Source organism: Hesperophylax consimilis, chromosome 27, assembly GCF_061612785.1.
Source record: "Hesperophylax consimilis isolate HC1 chromosome 27, BYU_Hcon_1.0, whole genome shotgun sequence".
In the NCBI taxonomy this organism is placed as follows: Eukaryota; Metazoa; Arthropoda; class Insecta; order Trichoptera; family Limnephilidae; genus Hesperophylax; species Hesperophylax consimilis.
Window position 1 is genome coordinate 939,312 of NC_142862.1, and position 18,632 is coordinate 957,943.

The 18,632-nt window shown below is 35.0% G+C and overlaps 1 protein-coding gene across 1 annotated transcript in view; it reads left to right on the top strand.

Annotated features, from left to right (window-relative positions):
- Positions 1-662: 662 nt before the first annotated feature.
- Jasper (JIL-1 anchoring and stabilizing protein) overlaps positions 663-18,632 on the top strand; it is a 33,560-nt gene continuing 15,590 nt past the window's right edge. Inside the window, exons 1-9 of the mRNA XM_089647714.1 lie at positions 663-986; positions 1,328-1,383; positions 5,077-5,260; positions 5,585-5,650; positions 6,969-7,104; positions 8,627-8,778; positions 11,516-11,631; positions 13,497-13,794; positions 14,968-15,013. Of these exons, the coding sequence (XP_089503840.1) occupies positions 906-986; positions 1,328-1,383; positions 5,077-5,260; positions 5,585-5,650; positions 6,969-7,104; positions 8,627-8,778; positions 11,516-11,631; positions 13,497-13,794; positions 14,968-15,013 (1,135 nt within the window). The 5' untranslated portion in view covers positions 663-905. The remainder of the gene's footprint in view (positions 987-1,327; positions 1,384-5,076; positions 5,261-5,584; positions 5,651-6,968; positions 7,105-8,626; positions 8,779-11,515; positions 11,632-13,496; positions 13,795-14,967; positions 15,014-18,632) is intronic.

The window sequence follows — 18,632 nt, forward strand, 5'->3', positions numbered from 1 at the left end:
TGGGTCTTTGAAATATTAAATTCAACTAGGTTATTCATATCTCAGGAGGAGACCCTCTCGAGATAACTTTTTATTTTCCCCTTCAAAGCTCTCCGAGCTATTGGAGTTTGTATATCTTTTGGGGGCTTGTCAAACAAAAATCTGCCATGGAGTGTATATATATGTCTACGCGTTCAATCAAAATACATAGACATTAGACATAGCAAACACCCGTCGTGAGTGGTTTATTTATGCTCCCGCCAATGGAAAATGGGAAGTCTCGATTTATTGTCAATCGCAGCATGTGCCTCAGGAAGCTATTAATAGTTAACAACTGTCAATCGCATCAATGCGTAAATTGACGTAGTGTTGACAATCTATATTGATCGTCTCCGGGCGCTTTACACCAATTAATAATTTTATACAGATTTCGAGACCACTCCAAATATTCTCCAAATATTACAATGTACAAGGAAAACAAGCAGTATTGAATAAGATATATACCAATATATACGCTGAACCGTATCTGTCAATATAATAATATATATTATAATGTATAAAAACCAATGAACGTTTATAATAAATGTGCCATTCTGGCTATAATTTTTAAATATTCAAGTAAGAACTGCAAACTTAATACACAAAAAAAATATTTTTAAAACGATCGGCCGCCATGTTTTGTTTATTGTCGATGCAATTTCGCTGGCATTTTTGTGGCGGGCTCGGCGGGCTTTAAGGTTATAATCAGATAAAATCATGTTATTTTTACCAAGGATATACATATTTTCATTGTAAATAGTGTATTTATAATTATCGTGCATGTTTATGCGATAATAACTAAGTTTTGCGGAACATATCTTACGAAGACAGTAAAATAAGCATCAAACTACATACATAATATCCGACCCGTCTCAGTTTATACAAAAATGGTTAAAAAAGCTAAAGTGTTCAAACCGGGAGATTATGTTTTCGCCAAAGTTAAAGGGTATCCTGCGTGGCCGGCTAAGGTATTTGTTTATTCATTTTTTCTTTCTATTCCTATCAAATCGGATGTCATAATTATCTTAACCTAACTGTTCAATAGGTTTTCAATTTGTCATTTTGTCCAACACAGTTTTCTGTTATAATAATGCTTTGTGCAATTCTTATAACTGTCGTTATACACAATCACACCAATTTTATAGTTTCAATCTTATGCTTAAAATACCGATTATTGAATAATACATATTTAAAGATGATTTTAGGCATTCTGCAAGGAAAAGTTTAAACTAATTAATTTTAAACATTCGCTGTCAAAATTCAATATATTTTATAAAATTATTACTACATAATTTATTTTTTCTTTCAGGTTGTGGCTATAAACGGGAAGAAGTATAATATATACTTCTTTGGAACCGGAGAAACGTAAGGATAATATTTAGTTTACAAAATGGCAAATCCTATGTTTGTTCTATGAGCATTATTTCGGTTCTAACCTGCTAACCTAAGAAGGGTCTTACTACCGAATACAAGTAAAGTTATATTTGACATTCAGTACCATGACCAGATATCAAAAAAGCAAAGCCGATGTGATTCTTAAAGTCATTGAAATTATGTGCGATATTGCTTAACAAACACCACTGGCCGTATCAGTTATAGGCAGTGGCGGTTCGTGGTTTTTTTAACAGGGGGTTCAGAAATTCAAGAGAAGATAAACATATCTAATCAAAATTTACTTACTGTTGTCCTACGTCAAATAGTCGAATACGGCAGCAGTCACACAACTTAAATAAAGTTAGTGGGAGGGGTACCTACATATTATTGTTTTTAAATCACTTTACCTAGACACAATTATTAGATAATGAGAAAAGTTTTATAGGAATTAAATTGTTTAATGTTTTTATAGCACTCAATGTAGGTACGTTGCTAATTATTATTGTTTTTTAGAGAAGAATAATTTCGTAGAATATATAATAGATATTTTAAAACATCAAAAAAACAAATAAAGGTGGCACGAAATAAATTTAAAAATAGGTAGTAGATTTACAAATGCCATAAGCAAACGGTTGGAGAAATGCAGAAACAAGAAAACAAAAATATGTACAAAAATGACTACAAAGTTAAATACCATAATATAACATAAAAAAATAACACTTAACTTGCATCCCTATGGTTCAAAGGTTAAACGTCGGCCGCGAAGTTCTCGGGTTTCTTCGGTTACATTCGTCAATGTTCGGAGGTCACGTGATATCACAACGCGTGTTCGGCGCACACAATTTGTCTTATTTTTGCAAAGAAAGACCAAATTTTGTATATATCACCGTCATAGGGTCTGTACCGGCTAAGATTATTTTGTATGGAGAGTTTGGCGCGGATTTTAACTCGCACAAATTTGGAATAGGCATCGTATTTTTCGGTGGCGCGGGTTTTGAAGGCGAAATTTTAATAGCGTGCTATCTATAATGTGCTTATATTATTATAAAACAAGGATGTTTTATTTTCTCATATTTTTAATGGGGGTTCGCCGCACAAACGCACTTTAGAGAAAACCGCCACTGGTTATAGGACCGAGAATGGGGTTCGGTAATTAATCAAAATAAAAAAAAGTTCTGTGGAAAAAAATTCGCAGTTATGCCCTTTATCCAATTTCAGTGTAACAATCAAAATTGAGAGTCAATCGTAACCTCACTTCTGAATTTACAGTAAATATGTAGAGACGCCTCATCCAAACTCTAGAATAGGTTGTTAGGCTAGCTTTTTCTTTTTTTAAAAGAAAAAGCTAACAACTTAATTTACAAAATAGCTATCTTATGTTCTTAGCTTGGGTTCAATTAAAAAAATAAAGAAAAAACCCATTCGTCATTCTTCGACAAATTCTATTGCTTCACTTGGAGGCCATCTTCTTATGATTTGACATATTTAAATTATAATATGTCAAATTGTAACAAAATTGCGTCAAAGTGAACATGAAGAATTAAAACATTAATGAAAATGCATTATTTTGCTTCTCCGTGAACAGAATTAGTTGTTCCTCATTGTTATTAAACTGATACAAAGTGTTTTTTAAATAAATAATTTGTGCATATTAACCGTTTGAATGCCAAAAAATTCATACATTTGCTTGTAAAATGCCACCAAAAAAACATAATTTTTTATGAAACTATATATTTTTTTAAAACCCCATAAATTCTTTGAATTTTCAAGGATTTCGATAAATCAAAATATGATATTGGTTTAGAATCACGCGGAGGAGGATCCCGAAGTCCAGGCGTTTTGAAAAAATGAGAATTTTCGGTAGAAAAATTGGTTCCGGGAGGTACATTTGAAAATGAGTGATTTCCTGTGTTACTCTCCATTTCTTGGTCACGATCCGAAGAATTACTGGAAATTCGCATCCTGCGGTTGGGAAACACAGGTATGACATCACTGACATCACTCTCATCAGAGCTACTCTTACTCGAACTTGAATTAGAGGAGTGGAAATCGTCACTCCCGCTGTCAGACATTTCAGAGGACGCCCTCGACGTTATATTTTTTCAATTAACTAAAATAAAAAAAATAATAAATGAATCTGAAATTTAAACGGTTTACTGCGATCTTACAACTATTAAGATAATATTAGAATAATATTTACCAACGCCGCAGCACACCCGACGTACGCGCGTATCAGAACACGACTGACGCAATCGACGGAAATCGACGATCGGCAATCTTCGTTAAAACACGAATCGACGAAAGTCGACGATTGGCAATCAAACGGTTAAGGCCCTTCTCTTACGGGGAAATCGAAACCAAACTAAAACTGATTGGCTACTGCTGATTGCAAACTGCTTGGCAATCGAGCTTCTCTCACGGCACAACCCAAGTTTACGATTTCACTAATTATCTCAGCTGGTTTCTCACTTCAGCTGTCATCTATCGCTGTCATATTGCTTTCAAAAATATCTACAGAATCAAGTGATGATGAAGACGCCATTCTTTATTATTATTATCAACGAAGGCGGAATCGTCTAAAAATAAGGTCTTGGGTTATTCAGTACAATCCACAATAATTTCAATACGATTCAAATTGTATTCCAGACCCAGAAGCAAAACCACCTTCACGAGATCTTAATCAAATAAATATGCAATCTTCAGAGATGAACCTAACAAACTATTTTCTTTATACCTACACCAGAAGCAGCTACTGGTACTTCATGGTACTGGAATCATACTGTGCAATAATATAAAAAATAAACAAATATAATACCTGGTAAATTAACTGTCTTCCTAACTTCGCTTCAAGCTTTTCCCTTTATTTGTTTATTTAATTTATTCATCTCTAAATAGTATAAAACAAAGTTGCTATCCGCGTCTGTCTGTTTGTGCGCTTAGTTCTTCTAAACTACGCAACGGATTTTGATAGGGTTTTCACTATCATTTAGAGAATTTCTTCGGGAAGGTTTATATTTAAAATACATGCGTATTATATTTATAGAAAGTAGAAAAAAGTCGATGTTTTGTAATGAAGTCATAAAACAATATTTTCGGGCGCTTACATTGCTAACGCTGGCTAAACCTTATGAGATACATCAAAATAATACTACAGAATTGAATATCTTAAAAAAGCCTACAGTAAAGTTTGTGATGGTATATGTCTATCTTTTAAGGATAACCCCAGCAACGCCGTGTACACGTCAGCTACAGCCTGTGTATGTTTGAGCCCCCAAAACTCGAGAAGTAGTAGACCGATATTGTTGAAAATTTCAAAGTTTGTTCTTATTAGTGCCAGGAGTGTTAAGAGAATGATTTGAATGGTAGAAGAAATCGGGGATGCCCGCGGTATACGTCATGAATAATTTAACCTCACATTTGAATCTATGTACTATATCGACACCGGCATAGTGATTTATTTTTGGGGTATCATGCCGTGTTGAGCTACCTCCTTCTTTAGCCTACGTTTCGGACAGCATTACTGTGTCATCATCAGGGAAGATAGGTAACAGAACCCAACAACATGGCATAATACCCCAAAAATAAATCACCATAATACTTTTGGCCGTGAAAATCTCGAATATTGGACTTTTGTTCCACTTTATCAAACTGTACATATTTGAAAGTTTATCTAATCTATTCCAGAGGAAACCTGCCACCGAATGACCTGTTTGACTACTTGGAGAACAAAAAGACTTTTACGGCCAAGATTATCAAGCGGAAGGACTACAACGCTGGCTTGGAGCAGATTGAGGCGGAGATAGGTGGTCTGAAGCCATCCCAGGGTGAAGAAGAGGACGGCATCGTAGCACCCCCAGTCGACGATTCGGTAAGGACTTTTCCTATGCAGTCCACAGATAACAGAAAGAAAGGGATACATTTAGAATATAACTAATTTGAAAATAAATGAAAATGGAAAAAAGTGGAAATTAACCCACTTCCCGAAATCCGATCGAGCTGAAACTTTATAGACTCGTTGTCGATGACATTGCATTCTATCAACTTTTGGTGGCACCCATGCAGACTTGCATTTCTCTGAAATTGAATGAATTGGTGAAGTTTAGCGATGTTCACTCATTTAAGTCAGTCCCTGGGGAGGAAGATAGTTCCTCACGCAAATATTTTTAAAAACTTTTTAGTTTTTTTTTTTTAGACTGCGGATGCGGACGAAACAGCTGAAGAGCAAACCGATCAAAACGATACTGCAGAAAGTGAAAAGGTAAAGGTAAACATAATTAAATGAATGAATTAAATCCAATTTACTTGACTTAAGGGTAAATGTAACGTACATTATTATCTACGCTATCGTAGATGGCGTTAATTTCATTATTTTATGAAAATATACTTTTTGCAAGTTATGCCTAGAATATGAAGAGGAATTATTTGTTTGCGCCCATACATACGCTATATTTTATTTTTTTTATTTAACGGCAATATAAAGTAAAGTAAAAATGATACAATATTAAGTAAAAAAAGATATAAAGTGATGTAGTTTGTTCTCAGCCCTCCTCACTAGGTATTCCTGTTCCGAGGCGGACTGTAGTTTGTTGTATTTGTGTTGATCATGATTTCCTGATCTTCTAATTTGTTGGTTCCCACAAAATATAAAATAAATTGCAAAAAGTATTTATGTTTGCTGTCTGTAGATTGCGTTGGGGTTACTTCATAAATTTAATGATTTCGTCATCTTCATGTTTAGTTAGCCATAATAATTTGATGTCTTTTTTAAACTTTTCTATATCCATGGTGTTTTTTATTTCATTAGGAAGGGCATTATATAATTTTATAGCATGGAAATAGTGGTTTTTCAGGCCGAAAGATGTATTTAATTTTGGAATGTTTAGTAGATTTGAGGATTTCGTTATTGTAGTGTAGGTGTGTTGTTCAGCAAGGTGTTCATATTTTTCTTTAAAATTGAGTAGTACATTTTTTGAGTACAGTTTTATAATACTGAACACGTTAAATTGTTTAAAAATTTCTCTCGATGCATATGATATGCATATTAATAAATCCGTGTCTTGAAAGAATTGACTTTTATACATACAAAACTTGAGTATTCACATTCCGTATGTACGCGCGCAAACAAATAATTAATCAAATAATTAAAGCATAACTTGCTAAAAGTGTATTTCATAAAATTTAATAAAATAATTAAATTAGCGCCATCTATGAACATGTAGATTATAATGTACGTTCCGTTATTCGATGGGGAGGAGAAAGGTGGGGAAGTACCTGACTATTTAGATCTGGTCACCAAACTGAAAGGTGGTGTAGGTCTCTCTGATCAGGGCGATACTGAAAATATCTACCGCTTTGGAACATGCCATGTATATATTATTTTTGAATTAATACATTGTGAAATAACACAAATTATTTAAATAGAATTTAATTGTGCGTTCCAGGATTTGAACCCACAACCTCCAGATTACGTAAAATCGTAATCACTCAACCGCGGAGGCCGTCCAACCTCTAGGAAAGTCCACTCCCGCTGTTTCACTTTATATATTAAATTATGTATTATTTTGATTACATTCTAGTTGGAAGATGGAGACAAAAGCAGCAAAGAGTCTCCAGTTGAAAAGCCCAAAGAAGATGTGGAGGCGGACAAGTCCACTGAAGGCAATAATGTTGAGGAAGGAAATGTTGACAATGCTTCCAAAACAGCAGATGAAGGTGAGCGAAGGTTGTTTGGTTTTTGGTAGAAGAACGTTTCGTCAATAGAAAATTGAATTCATCTCGGTGGATGAAGCAGTGTCCACAACTTTATATATATGTCATTATAATTATATTATGGAGCAAAAAAAAAATATGTTATGAAAACTTATGTATCCATGTTTTGAAAATTGAGTCCTAGACTTGCCAGACAAATTATTATCTATACATATTTTTACGAATTTATGTTGAATATACGAATTTAAAATTTCGCGGAATTTATGCGGAAATGTGTGATATTTTTACAAATTTACTTTGAATCACTGAACTTGAAGAACCGACTGCAGACGTAATTGAAATTCGATTTACACGGGTATAATTAGTATTATTATGAAATTACTCCAAAGATGCTACCTGAATTTGTAGGAGCGGCCGAGGAACTCAATTTTTGAATACGCGTGTGTTTTTATATACCTATACACGGTGTCCGGAAACTCGTAGTACAAGCGGGAAACTGGAGAATCTACACCACATGGGGAACCCAAAAAAACAAAGTTTTTTGATTTGAGCATTTTCAAAAAAAAAAAAAAACCAAAAAAAAATATTTTTCGGCTATTTTAGGGTTAAAGTTTTTTCTGGTGTTTAGGGTTGAATAACAGATGTTTTAACCCTGCAGAGCAGAAATATTTTATGATTACACCGGGTTAAATGAAGGGTGATTTCAAAATAATGCTTCAAATCCGAGTTTCTTCATTTGTTTTACTTTCAAATAGTTTTAATTAGTTGGGTACTTTGATCTTCAGTAATAATTTATAAGAATTTGATTAAAAAAAAAAAAATTAAAAAAAAAAAAATCAACTTCAAACTCGATTTACTTGATAACGAAATAAAAAAAAAATATACTACAAAATCGACTCCAAATGTGATGTAGATTCACCAGTTTCCCGCTTGTACTACGAGTTTCCGGACACCCTGTATTATATAGATGTCACCTGTGACAAGTAAAAACATGCTCATTTGAAAAACGGCGCCATATGTTGGACATACATGGTTTTTTTGGAAATACGGCGCCATCTGTTGGACGTAAAATCAACACTCGCTATTGTATCTCTATCTGCACAGAGTGAGTCACAGCAACGCGTGGCAGGGTACAGCTAGTACTTAAATACATTGCTGTACAAACAACTATGTGTTTTGTTAAACGGAATAGGTTATGACGATAAGAAAGAAATAATTGTTGTTGCCCCAAATGTTTCTGAATAATAACCGTTGCCACCATCTTGGCAGCCATTCTTGTGCTACTTTTTGGACAGAAGTCCGCTCTTAGTATTTTATTTGGTCATTGGATAAAATAGTATTTGGTATCACGACATATAAAATGAGGTACTGTATTGAACCTCGCCTGCAACTGTTCAAATGTGCATTAGGCAGACCAGCATACAAACTATTGCAGTCATCCAATCTGGAGACCACAAGAACATTAACCAGGGTGTTAACAGAATTGTTGGGAAAGTTTCTTGTATTTAAATTTAGTATTTTCTAGTTCCAGAAGCAGCAGCCTCTCCGGCAGCCACCGAACCTGCATCAGAAGAGCCAACGGCTTCAGCAGAGGTGGAGGAGTCCGCTGCACCCACCACCGGCAGAGCAAAGAGAAGTCTGGTGGCAAAGAAACCACCCACCACCCCTGCACCAGTGGTATATTCACTTCATAAATTTATTATTATTAATTTAACATCTCGGGAAAGTAATACAATCAATTCTGTTTTTACACTGTCTTTTTGTAGACCAATTTATTTATGTATTTACGTCCTAGTGGGCTTTTACATAAAATTAATAAATATTAATCATTTGTGGCAGCCAGCTTAAAAAATAAAAATAATAAAATAAACACTTCATCTAAGCTAGTAAACTAGTATATATCAGCAAAGCAGGTATTTATGAAGAGTTTGTTTCATTACTAATTACGGAATCTCTAAATACGTCATCAACATTCCCAAATCTATTAGGAAACTTAGAGTCTGATAGTTTGTTTTAAAAATGTCAAAGAAAAATATATCATTTTGTCTCGTACATATGATTTTTCTGGTCGGTACATATGATTTTATACTGGCGAGAATTTCAGGGATTCGTTAACTTCTCAAGTGCCAAAAGTACCCATTGGATACGAAATGTTTATATTCTTTAAGCGCCGGCGTGTTGACAGCGCAGACTGGTAGTCTGAAAACAATACTTTATGTTTGCGGGATTTTTACCCTCGGCACATTACAGAGGTAACGTATTAGGTCGCGGGAGCTCAGCATTTCGAAGGTTAATAATTTTATTTAATAGAACACGATCCGCCTGTCAGACAGCGTAATTTAGGAACATAATCTGTGCTGGGGACTAATTCTCCAATCCGGGGCCGCTTGCAATCGCCGTCCAAATTACATAAATTGGTTGACTTTCTTATTCTCAAGTCTTGTCGAAGGTACATACTTAAGCACCAAATGTCAAAAGTCATTCCACTCAAACGAGTGGGTTGCACCAGTCGACACCGACTTGACTTGGACGGCTGTCAAAATCTTGTCTGTTTTATAAGATAGATTCTCGCGCGCTCTTAGAAGGGCAAGTTGTTTTAAGGTCCCATATAATAGCTGATTTACCAGCGATGTTGGCTGCAATACATAATGTAGAGCAATCTCAAGCAGCTGCTTTGAGACCAACAAAAACTTGCCGCCAGAGCCTCCATTCTTTCCCTAATTTGACAGGTGAAGACTTCATCAGAAATTTTAGACTTAACAAAGCCTTAGTACGTCGGCTGGTAGTCATTGTGTTTCTGTTCATAATACCAAAGTGAGTGATGATGCTGTGACGTTTTGTTTATGACATTTCAAATTATCACCATAGAAACGTCAAAAACATCAGAAACACAGACAATATTCACAGGGCTGCTAATATCTTTTCAACCCTTCGACATTCAAGAAAGTTTGTCGAACAACGGGTATTTTTTCATTTATAGATGGCGCATAATTGATACTTCGCTATTGAAGAATCGAGCCCCTGTACTCATTCTATATTGTTTGAATGTACTCTGTGAACCAAAACGGCGAGATATACTCTACTAACGAAATTACAATGTTTTCAAACATTCTATTGACTTGACAAGTCACTTGCAGTTCTGCATGTAAAACCAAGCATTTTTAAAGATTATTAGTTGTGTATTTCATTTACGTGCAGAATAAATGTTAACTTTTCATCAAACACAAGTCCCTGAGTCCTGCGTTTGATGTCAATTTTAGATTATTTAACATTAAAATTAATTATTCATAAATTATGTGACTTTGCGTTTTACAAAAACGAATAAATACTAAGAAATAAAGAGTTAATAGTGCACCAACAATATAATACATTGCAGATTGCAAAATATAACAATCATCTACTATACGTCAGCGAATATTAGAATTTAATGCTGACAATGTCATTTTATTCCCTGTCTGTGGAACATATCCCCTGCCGTGCAAAAATAGAATTAAATGTACTACTGTGAAGGTGAACTTCTCACCGAAGAGATCAAGTAGCAGCTGTGCTTTGTTAATGTGACGGTGCCAGAAGTAAGTTCTATTTATCTTTGGGTGAAATTATTGAAATATTTCATTGGCCTCTCTGGGGCATTCTTCCTGCGTCAAACATTCTGGTTCTACGTATTTCCATGGTTTCAAATTTAATATACATTTGTTAACTGGCAGTGTAATTTCTTGTGAGAATAGCCTTACAACAATAAATTGTGATTTAATGATCATATCACAAAATGATTTCTTTTCAACAGTAAATGCACAAACATCACTCTGATAAACAGGTGTGTGTTGTTACATAAATATTAATATTTTTAATCTATAAAAAATGTATTCTGTGACAATAAAATTCTGTTTATTTAGCATTTTCATTGTAATTAGCTTGGTAATTTATTTGGGAAATTTAACAAATTTTGGTAAGCAAACAAATTACTGAACTCTCCATGAAGAACATAATATATGCATTTAACAATAGATTAATTTAATGTTTTTCAACTATTTACAATTCACTGTTATCGTAACATCAGATTATATTATAAAATTATTATTCTCATCATCTTCCTACAATGTTTTGATGTCTCAGAACTTTACTTTTCTGTGCAAGGTCAGATTTTTTCAATGTTCGCTCGCCGGCAGTCAATGTACGAATGATGTCGTTGTTTATTAAAGACATACGGGAACTCTCCTGGTGCCAAAATGATTGTCACGTGGTTTGCCCCCAGCTCACAATCATAATCAAAATCATACTCAGATGTGTGCTATGGCATATCTACTATTTCTTATGGCTATGGTCCTAATGTATTTTCATACCCCACACAAAACAATATGTCACTACTTTATCATTATGTATGCCGTTGCTCATTCCTCTTTTACCCTTGCAGAAGACGCCCCGTCGGTCGCTGAAGCAGGAACCCATCACTCCGAAAGTAGAGCCGAAGACGCCCGTGGTGAATCCTGAGACCATCAGCCGCAGCGGCAGGAAGATAAAACCCAAAAGGTAATTGTCAGTAATGGTGACTTCGAATTAAATTTTAAAATGCTCAGTGGAGGGCTTTGACTTTGCAGTCCACTTGTCAAAAGGATGCTATTCTTGCGCTTATTGTAAATGCAAGCTTTGGGAAGAGAAAACTTCAAGAAGAGTTTAGAATTTAGAATTCGCCTCAGTAATTTGGAATCCTCAATATCAAACATATATTGATCGCATTGAAAATATTCAGAACAAATTTATGAAACACCTATCATATCGTTTTAGTGACCATCGATTTTACTTTATATAAACGCAGAAAAATCTCTGATGCATTATTCTTACACAAAATCGTGAACTGCCTTGTTGATTCATCATATCTGTTAGAAAGGATTGCATTTCGTTGCCCCAAGCAAAACATCAGATCGAAAGATTTATTTAGAATACCACATTGTAAATCCAAATACGCACAAAACTCTGTAATAGTACGTATCTGTGAAACTCACAATGCCTCTAGAGATGTAGACATTTTCAACCATAACTTAATATCATATAAAATTCAGCTTAATAAATTAATAAATTAAAATACTTTTATTTTATTCGATTTTTTTGTTGTGAAAATTACATTATTATCACCCGTAGTGAATAGTATAGCTATGCGAAAAGTTGTATTTTTTGTATTTGTTTTTAATTTTATGTATTTCTTTATTATGTTTATTTTTTTGCCATTTAACTCAATGGAACTTAATTGGTCTAGAACATATGAATGTTTATTGTTATAATTTTTTATTGTAAGACTGTTTGCTTCCTAAATAAAAAGAAAAAAAAAAAAAAAAAGAGTAGCGAGGAAGGACTTGGCCCACGGTACAACAATGTCTACTACCTGATGACAGGCCTTCCCGGATACCGCAGTACTATTATATACTTAAACGACAGAATACTTCTAATGTGTATGTAAATATGTACAGTGAAACCTATATTTATTGATTTCCAAGTGCGGGAATATTGAAAAAATTCTTACTTAATGTTTAATTTTCTAAAAATGATAATCTTTCATATATAAATGAAAATGTAATTAAAATGCCGCAATGTCGAGTAAAATAAAATGTCAAGCTACATCAAAGCGTTTTTCGGCAATTTTTTTTTCCACTTTTTTAACAATTTTTACTACTTTTCCACCTGACAGTTCATTTTGGAAAGTTGAAAGGCTCAAAACTATGAAGGTAAAAAGATAACCGGTAAATAATAACAGAAACGGCCGCCGGACGGCAGAGATTGATCGAATGAAATAGTATAAAAATTGCATGTTTAAACAATTAATTCGGTAAAATGATGCATAAAGGAATGATCGATGCAATCTAGTTTTGAATGAAATTAATTCGGGACTGGAAGAAATAAACAAACGATTATTCGAAATACGCTCGATGGAGATTTCACTGCAATATAATATTTGTACCTCAGCGACATCACCTTTCTAAATGAAATATCCCAACTAAAATTATAAGTGCGAAAGTATGTTTGTTTGTTTATCGTTATTTTTTGCAAAGGGATAGTTGGAGGACTGGGAAGTGACATAGGCTATTTTTCATTCGGGAAAAAACATTTCATTCCCATTTGAAAAATCTCTGTACAGTAATTTCTTCCTGATATCACGTGAGTGAAGCCGCGGGTAAAGCTAGTAAAATATAAATAATATCCAGATACCGATACTTAAATTATACTTATCTCTGACCTCTCCTCCCCTCCCCTCCTCCCCTCCTCCCCTCCTCTACTCACAACAGTGCCATAGCTCCATTGCCTCCGAGCAGTTGAAACTCTGCCATTTAGTGCTCTGCTATCTCAGCAGGCACAACAGCTGTCACGGACACATCTATAGCCTTCAAATTGTACATTCTAAGGTATATGGACATGGAAGCCCAGGATTCTTCTCCCGAGGGAACTAAAGCCAAACGCCCTAAGCTTCTCTCCCCTGGATCCTTGGAAGAAGCGACTTCCATGGAGACCGAGGAGTCGGAGCAGACTGGTGCGGCGACTCCAAACCCAGATTCCGAAATGGCGGTAACACCACTGCCGGGCGGCAACACTAAAGAGGGGGGCAATTCCATCACCAAGAAGAAGGGAAAGAAAGCCAAGGAAGGAAAGGAGTTGAACGGAGATACGAGAAAACTCGAAGAGAGGTTCAACCTCGTCAATGCGGTTAGTTATGTTATTTAAAAAAAAATTATTATACAAGCACAATAAATTGATTGATAAATGTAAATACACTAAAGTTATGATGTTTCAAAGAGAGAGTACAAAAACAATATGGAATTTAGTTGTGAATAATGAATTCTTGAAACAGGTTATATATTTATATCACATGTTTACGGGAGATGGAAGGACTGAACACGGTCGGCGCATGGAGTGCTGGTACCATCTGATACCACCTGCCAAAAGATACTATAATACAAGGAGATATGCTGTCAAGTATTTTTACTATGGATCCGTATGTCTCTGATTTTGTTATATAAGGCTGGATGTTTCGCCCTCTACAAATTTCTAGAACAGTGCAGAACATTCAAGAGTATTTGAGAGCATTCCAGAACATCCCGGAACATTCTGGAATTTTCGGGAACTGTCCCGCTCCTGTCTATTTCAGTGGCGGTCCGCACACGGCGCAATTTACCAAAAACCAGTTTTCAACGGCGACAAAACCAGTCACTCGCAACTCACTGTGCTAATCGTTTGGGCATTTTCTGTTGCCAATTGTCCATAGATATCTCAGTTTTGAAGAAATTTGTGATTTGTCCATGCCACAAAAGCTGTTAAATTAAGATATGTGCAAGGAGAAAAACATTAAATTTTTTCTAGAGGTTGAAAAATTCTTTTGTATTTACGACTATAGGCTTCCTGATTCTGCAAGAAAATAATGATAGTGACAAATGACAGCTGAAGTGTTCTTCATCATTCTTTGGTTAAACAAGCTTAGATAATTGTGAAAAGCTTAGATGTTTGTGAAATAGTAAACTTGAGTTGCGCCGTGAGAGAATCTCCACTGCCGACCAGGTTGCAACTGGCAACTGCCAACCAGTTTCAGTTAAGTTTCAGTTGCCCCGTGAGTGGATGGACTAATTAATTATTTGAAATAAATAATGTTGCATAAAATATATGGTTTATAATAAATAAAATAAAATATTAGGTACTTAATTAAGTAGATAGGTATTTAAGTACGTTCTTACAAATCTTATGATTTCAGGCAAATTTTTGTTCTGATTTACATATATTAAATAATAAGAGAAAATTAGAAACTACTTTTTTGGACGTGAGGTCTACTGTTCACAGAATTACTAGTATTGTGTATCTAATTATAATTAATTGTTTATGTTTCAGAGTGAACTGGAAGACAAAGATACATTAAAAAGAAAAAATGCAGAAGGTCAGTAATTCTATTTATAAAATATTTGTGTCATGAGTTTTTATTGCCATCGTTTTGAGGTATTTGTATAATTATCCCCACAAAAGTGGGTGGGTACTTAATAATTGTCTTTGATTTATTTTGCTGGCAACACTGAAGAAAAAAGTGGCAACACTGGTGGAAAATCTTTGTTAATTTCCCTCCAATTGATTGTTCAACTTCAGCAAGTTCGGTCGTTTGTGGTTTCGTAAATATTAAGTATAAAAAAAGATTTCGTGATGGAAGTTAGTAGAGTTTTAAGGAGTGGTTGTATATACAATGTGAAAGGAGCAAATAAAGGAATGACGAGAAAGGTCAACAATGGTAAAAAGAACATGAGAATTAAAAAAAATACAGTGAACATTGAAGATTCATTGAAGGATTATAACAATGTTAATATAATTATCAAACCTCATAAATTCGATGATGGTTTGGGCGCAAAATGTGCTGAATTGAAGAAATGTGATGTTAAAAATGTTGTCCAACTTAAGAAAGCTGTGATAAATTATATGGATGAAAAAAAAACTTTTGAGACCCATTATGAAAAGTTTTCACAGCAGGATGTTGTAATGGATCCCAATAAGGAAGATGTTGCAGCATCATCTACTCCTAAAACATCAGAAAAATTGTTGGAAGTTGATGATTTAAAAATGGAAATTGTTGATACGGAAATGGAGGTTAATTCTTCAAGAGTTGACAAATTTTGCGATGATGTTGTGCCCAATTCTACGGTCGATTTAGACTCCGATATGGAAGTTGATGATGATTTGACATCCAGAATAGCTCAAGTACTGTGCAATGAAACAGTGGACAGGGAAATTTATGACCTAATGAGTATCGATCCAAGTTTTTTCTACAGCCAAAATGAATATCAAGGTTCTCTTTACCAACAAGATGCACCGCAAAATGTAAAGAAGCCTTCAGATAACAACTGCTTGGATATTGTCAATCTCCCGATTCAGAGAATTGAGAATCTGAGAATTCAGCAATTACAAAATGAAGATTTCCATTTCGCGTCAAACTCACCAGAACTTGTCAATAATATTAGTGATTATTCAATAAATGGAAAACAACGCTCTGTGGAGAAGCCTTCAGATAACAACTGTTTGGATATTATTAATCTCCCGATTCAGAGAATTGAGAATCTGGGAATTCAGCAATTACAAAATGAAGATTTCCATATCCCGTCAAACTCACCAGAACTTGTCAATAATATTAGTGATTATTCAATAAATGGAAAACAATGCTCTGTGGAGAAGCCTTCACATAACAATTGTTTGGATATTATGAATCTCCCGATTCACGTAATTAATTCTCAGCAATTACAAAATGAAGGTTTCCATACCTCGTCAAACTCCCCAGAACTTGTCAATAATATTAGTGACTATTCAATAAATGGAAAACAATGCTCTGTGGAGAAGCATCCAGATTACAATTGTTTATATAATGCTAATCATTCAATGATCGTTGAAAGTGATTCTCAGCTCTTACAAAATGAAGATTTCTGTATGCCATCGAACTTGGGAAGTCTGCTGGTGGCCAATTGCAATATTTTACAAAATGAAGTAAGCCTCTCTCAAGTTGATTTGATGAATTGTTACGATATGGTGTGTCTACCTAACCAACCAAATATAAAAACTGTATCATCTTTCTCCTCTACTGAAACTGATCTGATTTGTGATTTGGACAATTTCGGAGATACCATCATTTTTCCCTTAAATGCTGAAAGAACTGAAAACCAAGAAGATTTGTTGTTTTCATCGGATGATAATCAAGTCGGTGATATTCCGGAGAGTAATCAGACATTAATTGAACCAAAACTTACCACGCATCGTCATATTGGTAATTTAAAGAAGAAATCCACTAAACATCGTCTTTTTCTATCAATTGTCGATAATATTAATTTATTTGTGAAAAAACACTTGAAAGAAAAGCTATGTGACTACTCTGCATTTGAAAATCAGGAAGTCATTGAACCGCGATTCAGCTTTTATTCCACTCGGAAGGTGATGTCCGATGTTAAAAGTGTAGAGAAAAGGCCCAGAAATCTGCCCATAGTTCGCAAAAATCGCTTAAAAATTGATGAAAGCAATGTTAAAGACAACTATGAAGCATTTAATTCACTTGAATTGCGAACAACGATTTTAAAATTTCCATCAGTTAAAAAGTCCGTAAGGTATGAGAAAATAAAGAAAAAACTTCTCAACATATACGTTGCAGAAAATCGGAAGTTTCGTCGTTTTTTATCACATTTACTCAATAAAGGAAAAATCATCAAGTCAAAGGATGTTTTGAGCTCTTCGTCAGATAGCTCCAGTGACAGCGAAGGGAACGTAGATCCCGAAGTATACTGTTATTATATAAGCTCTGAACTCAACACAGATATATACTCGGATGAAAGTGATATCTTCGATGGTCCATTCTACGCTGTCCGGAAAGACTATACAAAAAAATTACTTAATGAAACAAATGAAGTCGCTGAAATAATGAAGGATGACTCGGTTGACAAAAGTTTTTCAAACATAGTAAAAAAAGCCGAACTTGTCTTGTACACTGCCTGGGTTATACCCTGGCACCGGGTCCCTTTAGATTACTATTCATCATGTTTCAAAATTTTTAAGCGGCAGGAAGTGGCACCCGATTCTCAGGTAAACTTCGTTGTCCAGTTAAAAGACAACTCTTTTAACTGGACAAGCGATGAAGAGTCTGGTGTCTTAAAAGCAAAGAATTTGAAGCAAAAAGATGAAGGGACCGTTACGTGCAGGTTCAATCTCAGGTACAAGAATGCCATCAAAACATCTAAAAGGAGCGACGTAAAGATCAGACCTAACCGTAAACACAAACGCGTCAATGTCTTGAAGCGATTCAAAACCAAGGTTAAACGCAATTCTACATTGAAGAGCACACAAATCAAGAAGGTGATGCCAGAACGAGCGTGCGTTGCGGTGGCCAGAAAAAACATTAAAAAATCCCTGATATCAGACGACCCTGAGTTTGATGCTTGGGGCGAGACCTCCTGCAGTGCCGCCAGCAGCAATTTCCACCCGTCTGATTTTGAAAGTGAATCCAGCCACTCCAGCGGGGAATTTAATGTTCTCCCTGAAATGGCCCCCGATAATATGACTGCAGACGATTCCAGCGATTCGGAAGATAATTTGGTTTTGGGAGATGAAACTGAAAAAGGAAATCAGCAGGTGGACCAGTTTCTTGGAGACCGTATCAAGAGCTTATCTCAAGGTTTAATTCATATAATTTGTTGCTTATTTTAGTAGTACGCAAGGCACGGAATTCATATGTGATCAGATCTGAATAGCCAGGTCTTCTCCACTTATTCTTCCTCTTACTTTTCTCCTTCACAACATGCTCCAAACGAGGGTGTCATAGTCTCACTGGCTCCAGACGGTTGTGACTCTTGTGCACTACATGCATGTCAGAACATGTAATAATGAAGCAAGGGATGTGTGATATCAAGACAGAGTTAAAACTAATTTTTGTACTTTTGTAAGTTTCACTATTCAATATTTAAAAGATTAACTTTTTTTTTAAACGTTTAATAAAACATTATTTTCTCCTTGTGTTTGATATTTATGATAAAAATGTA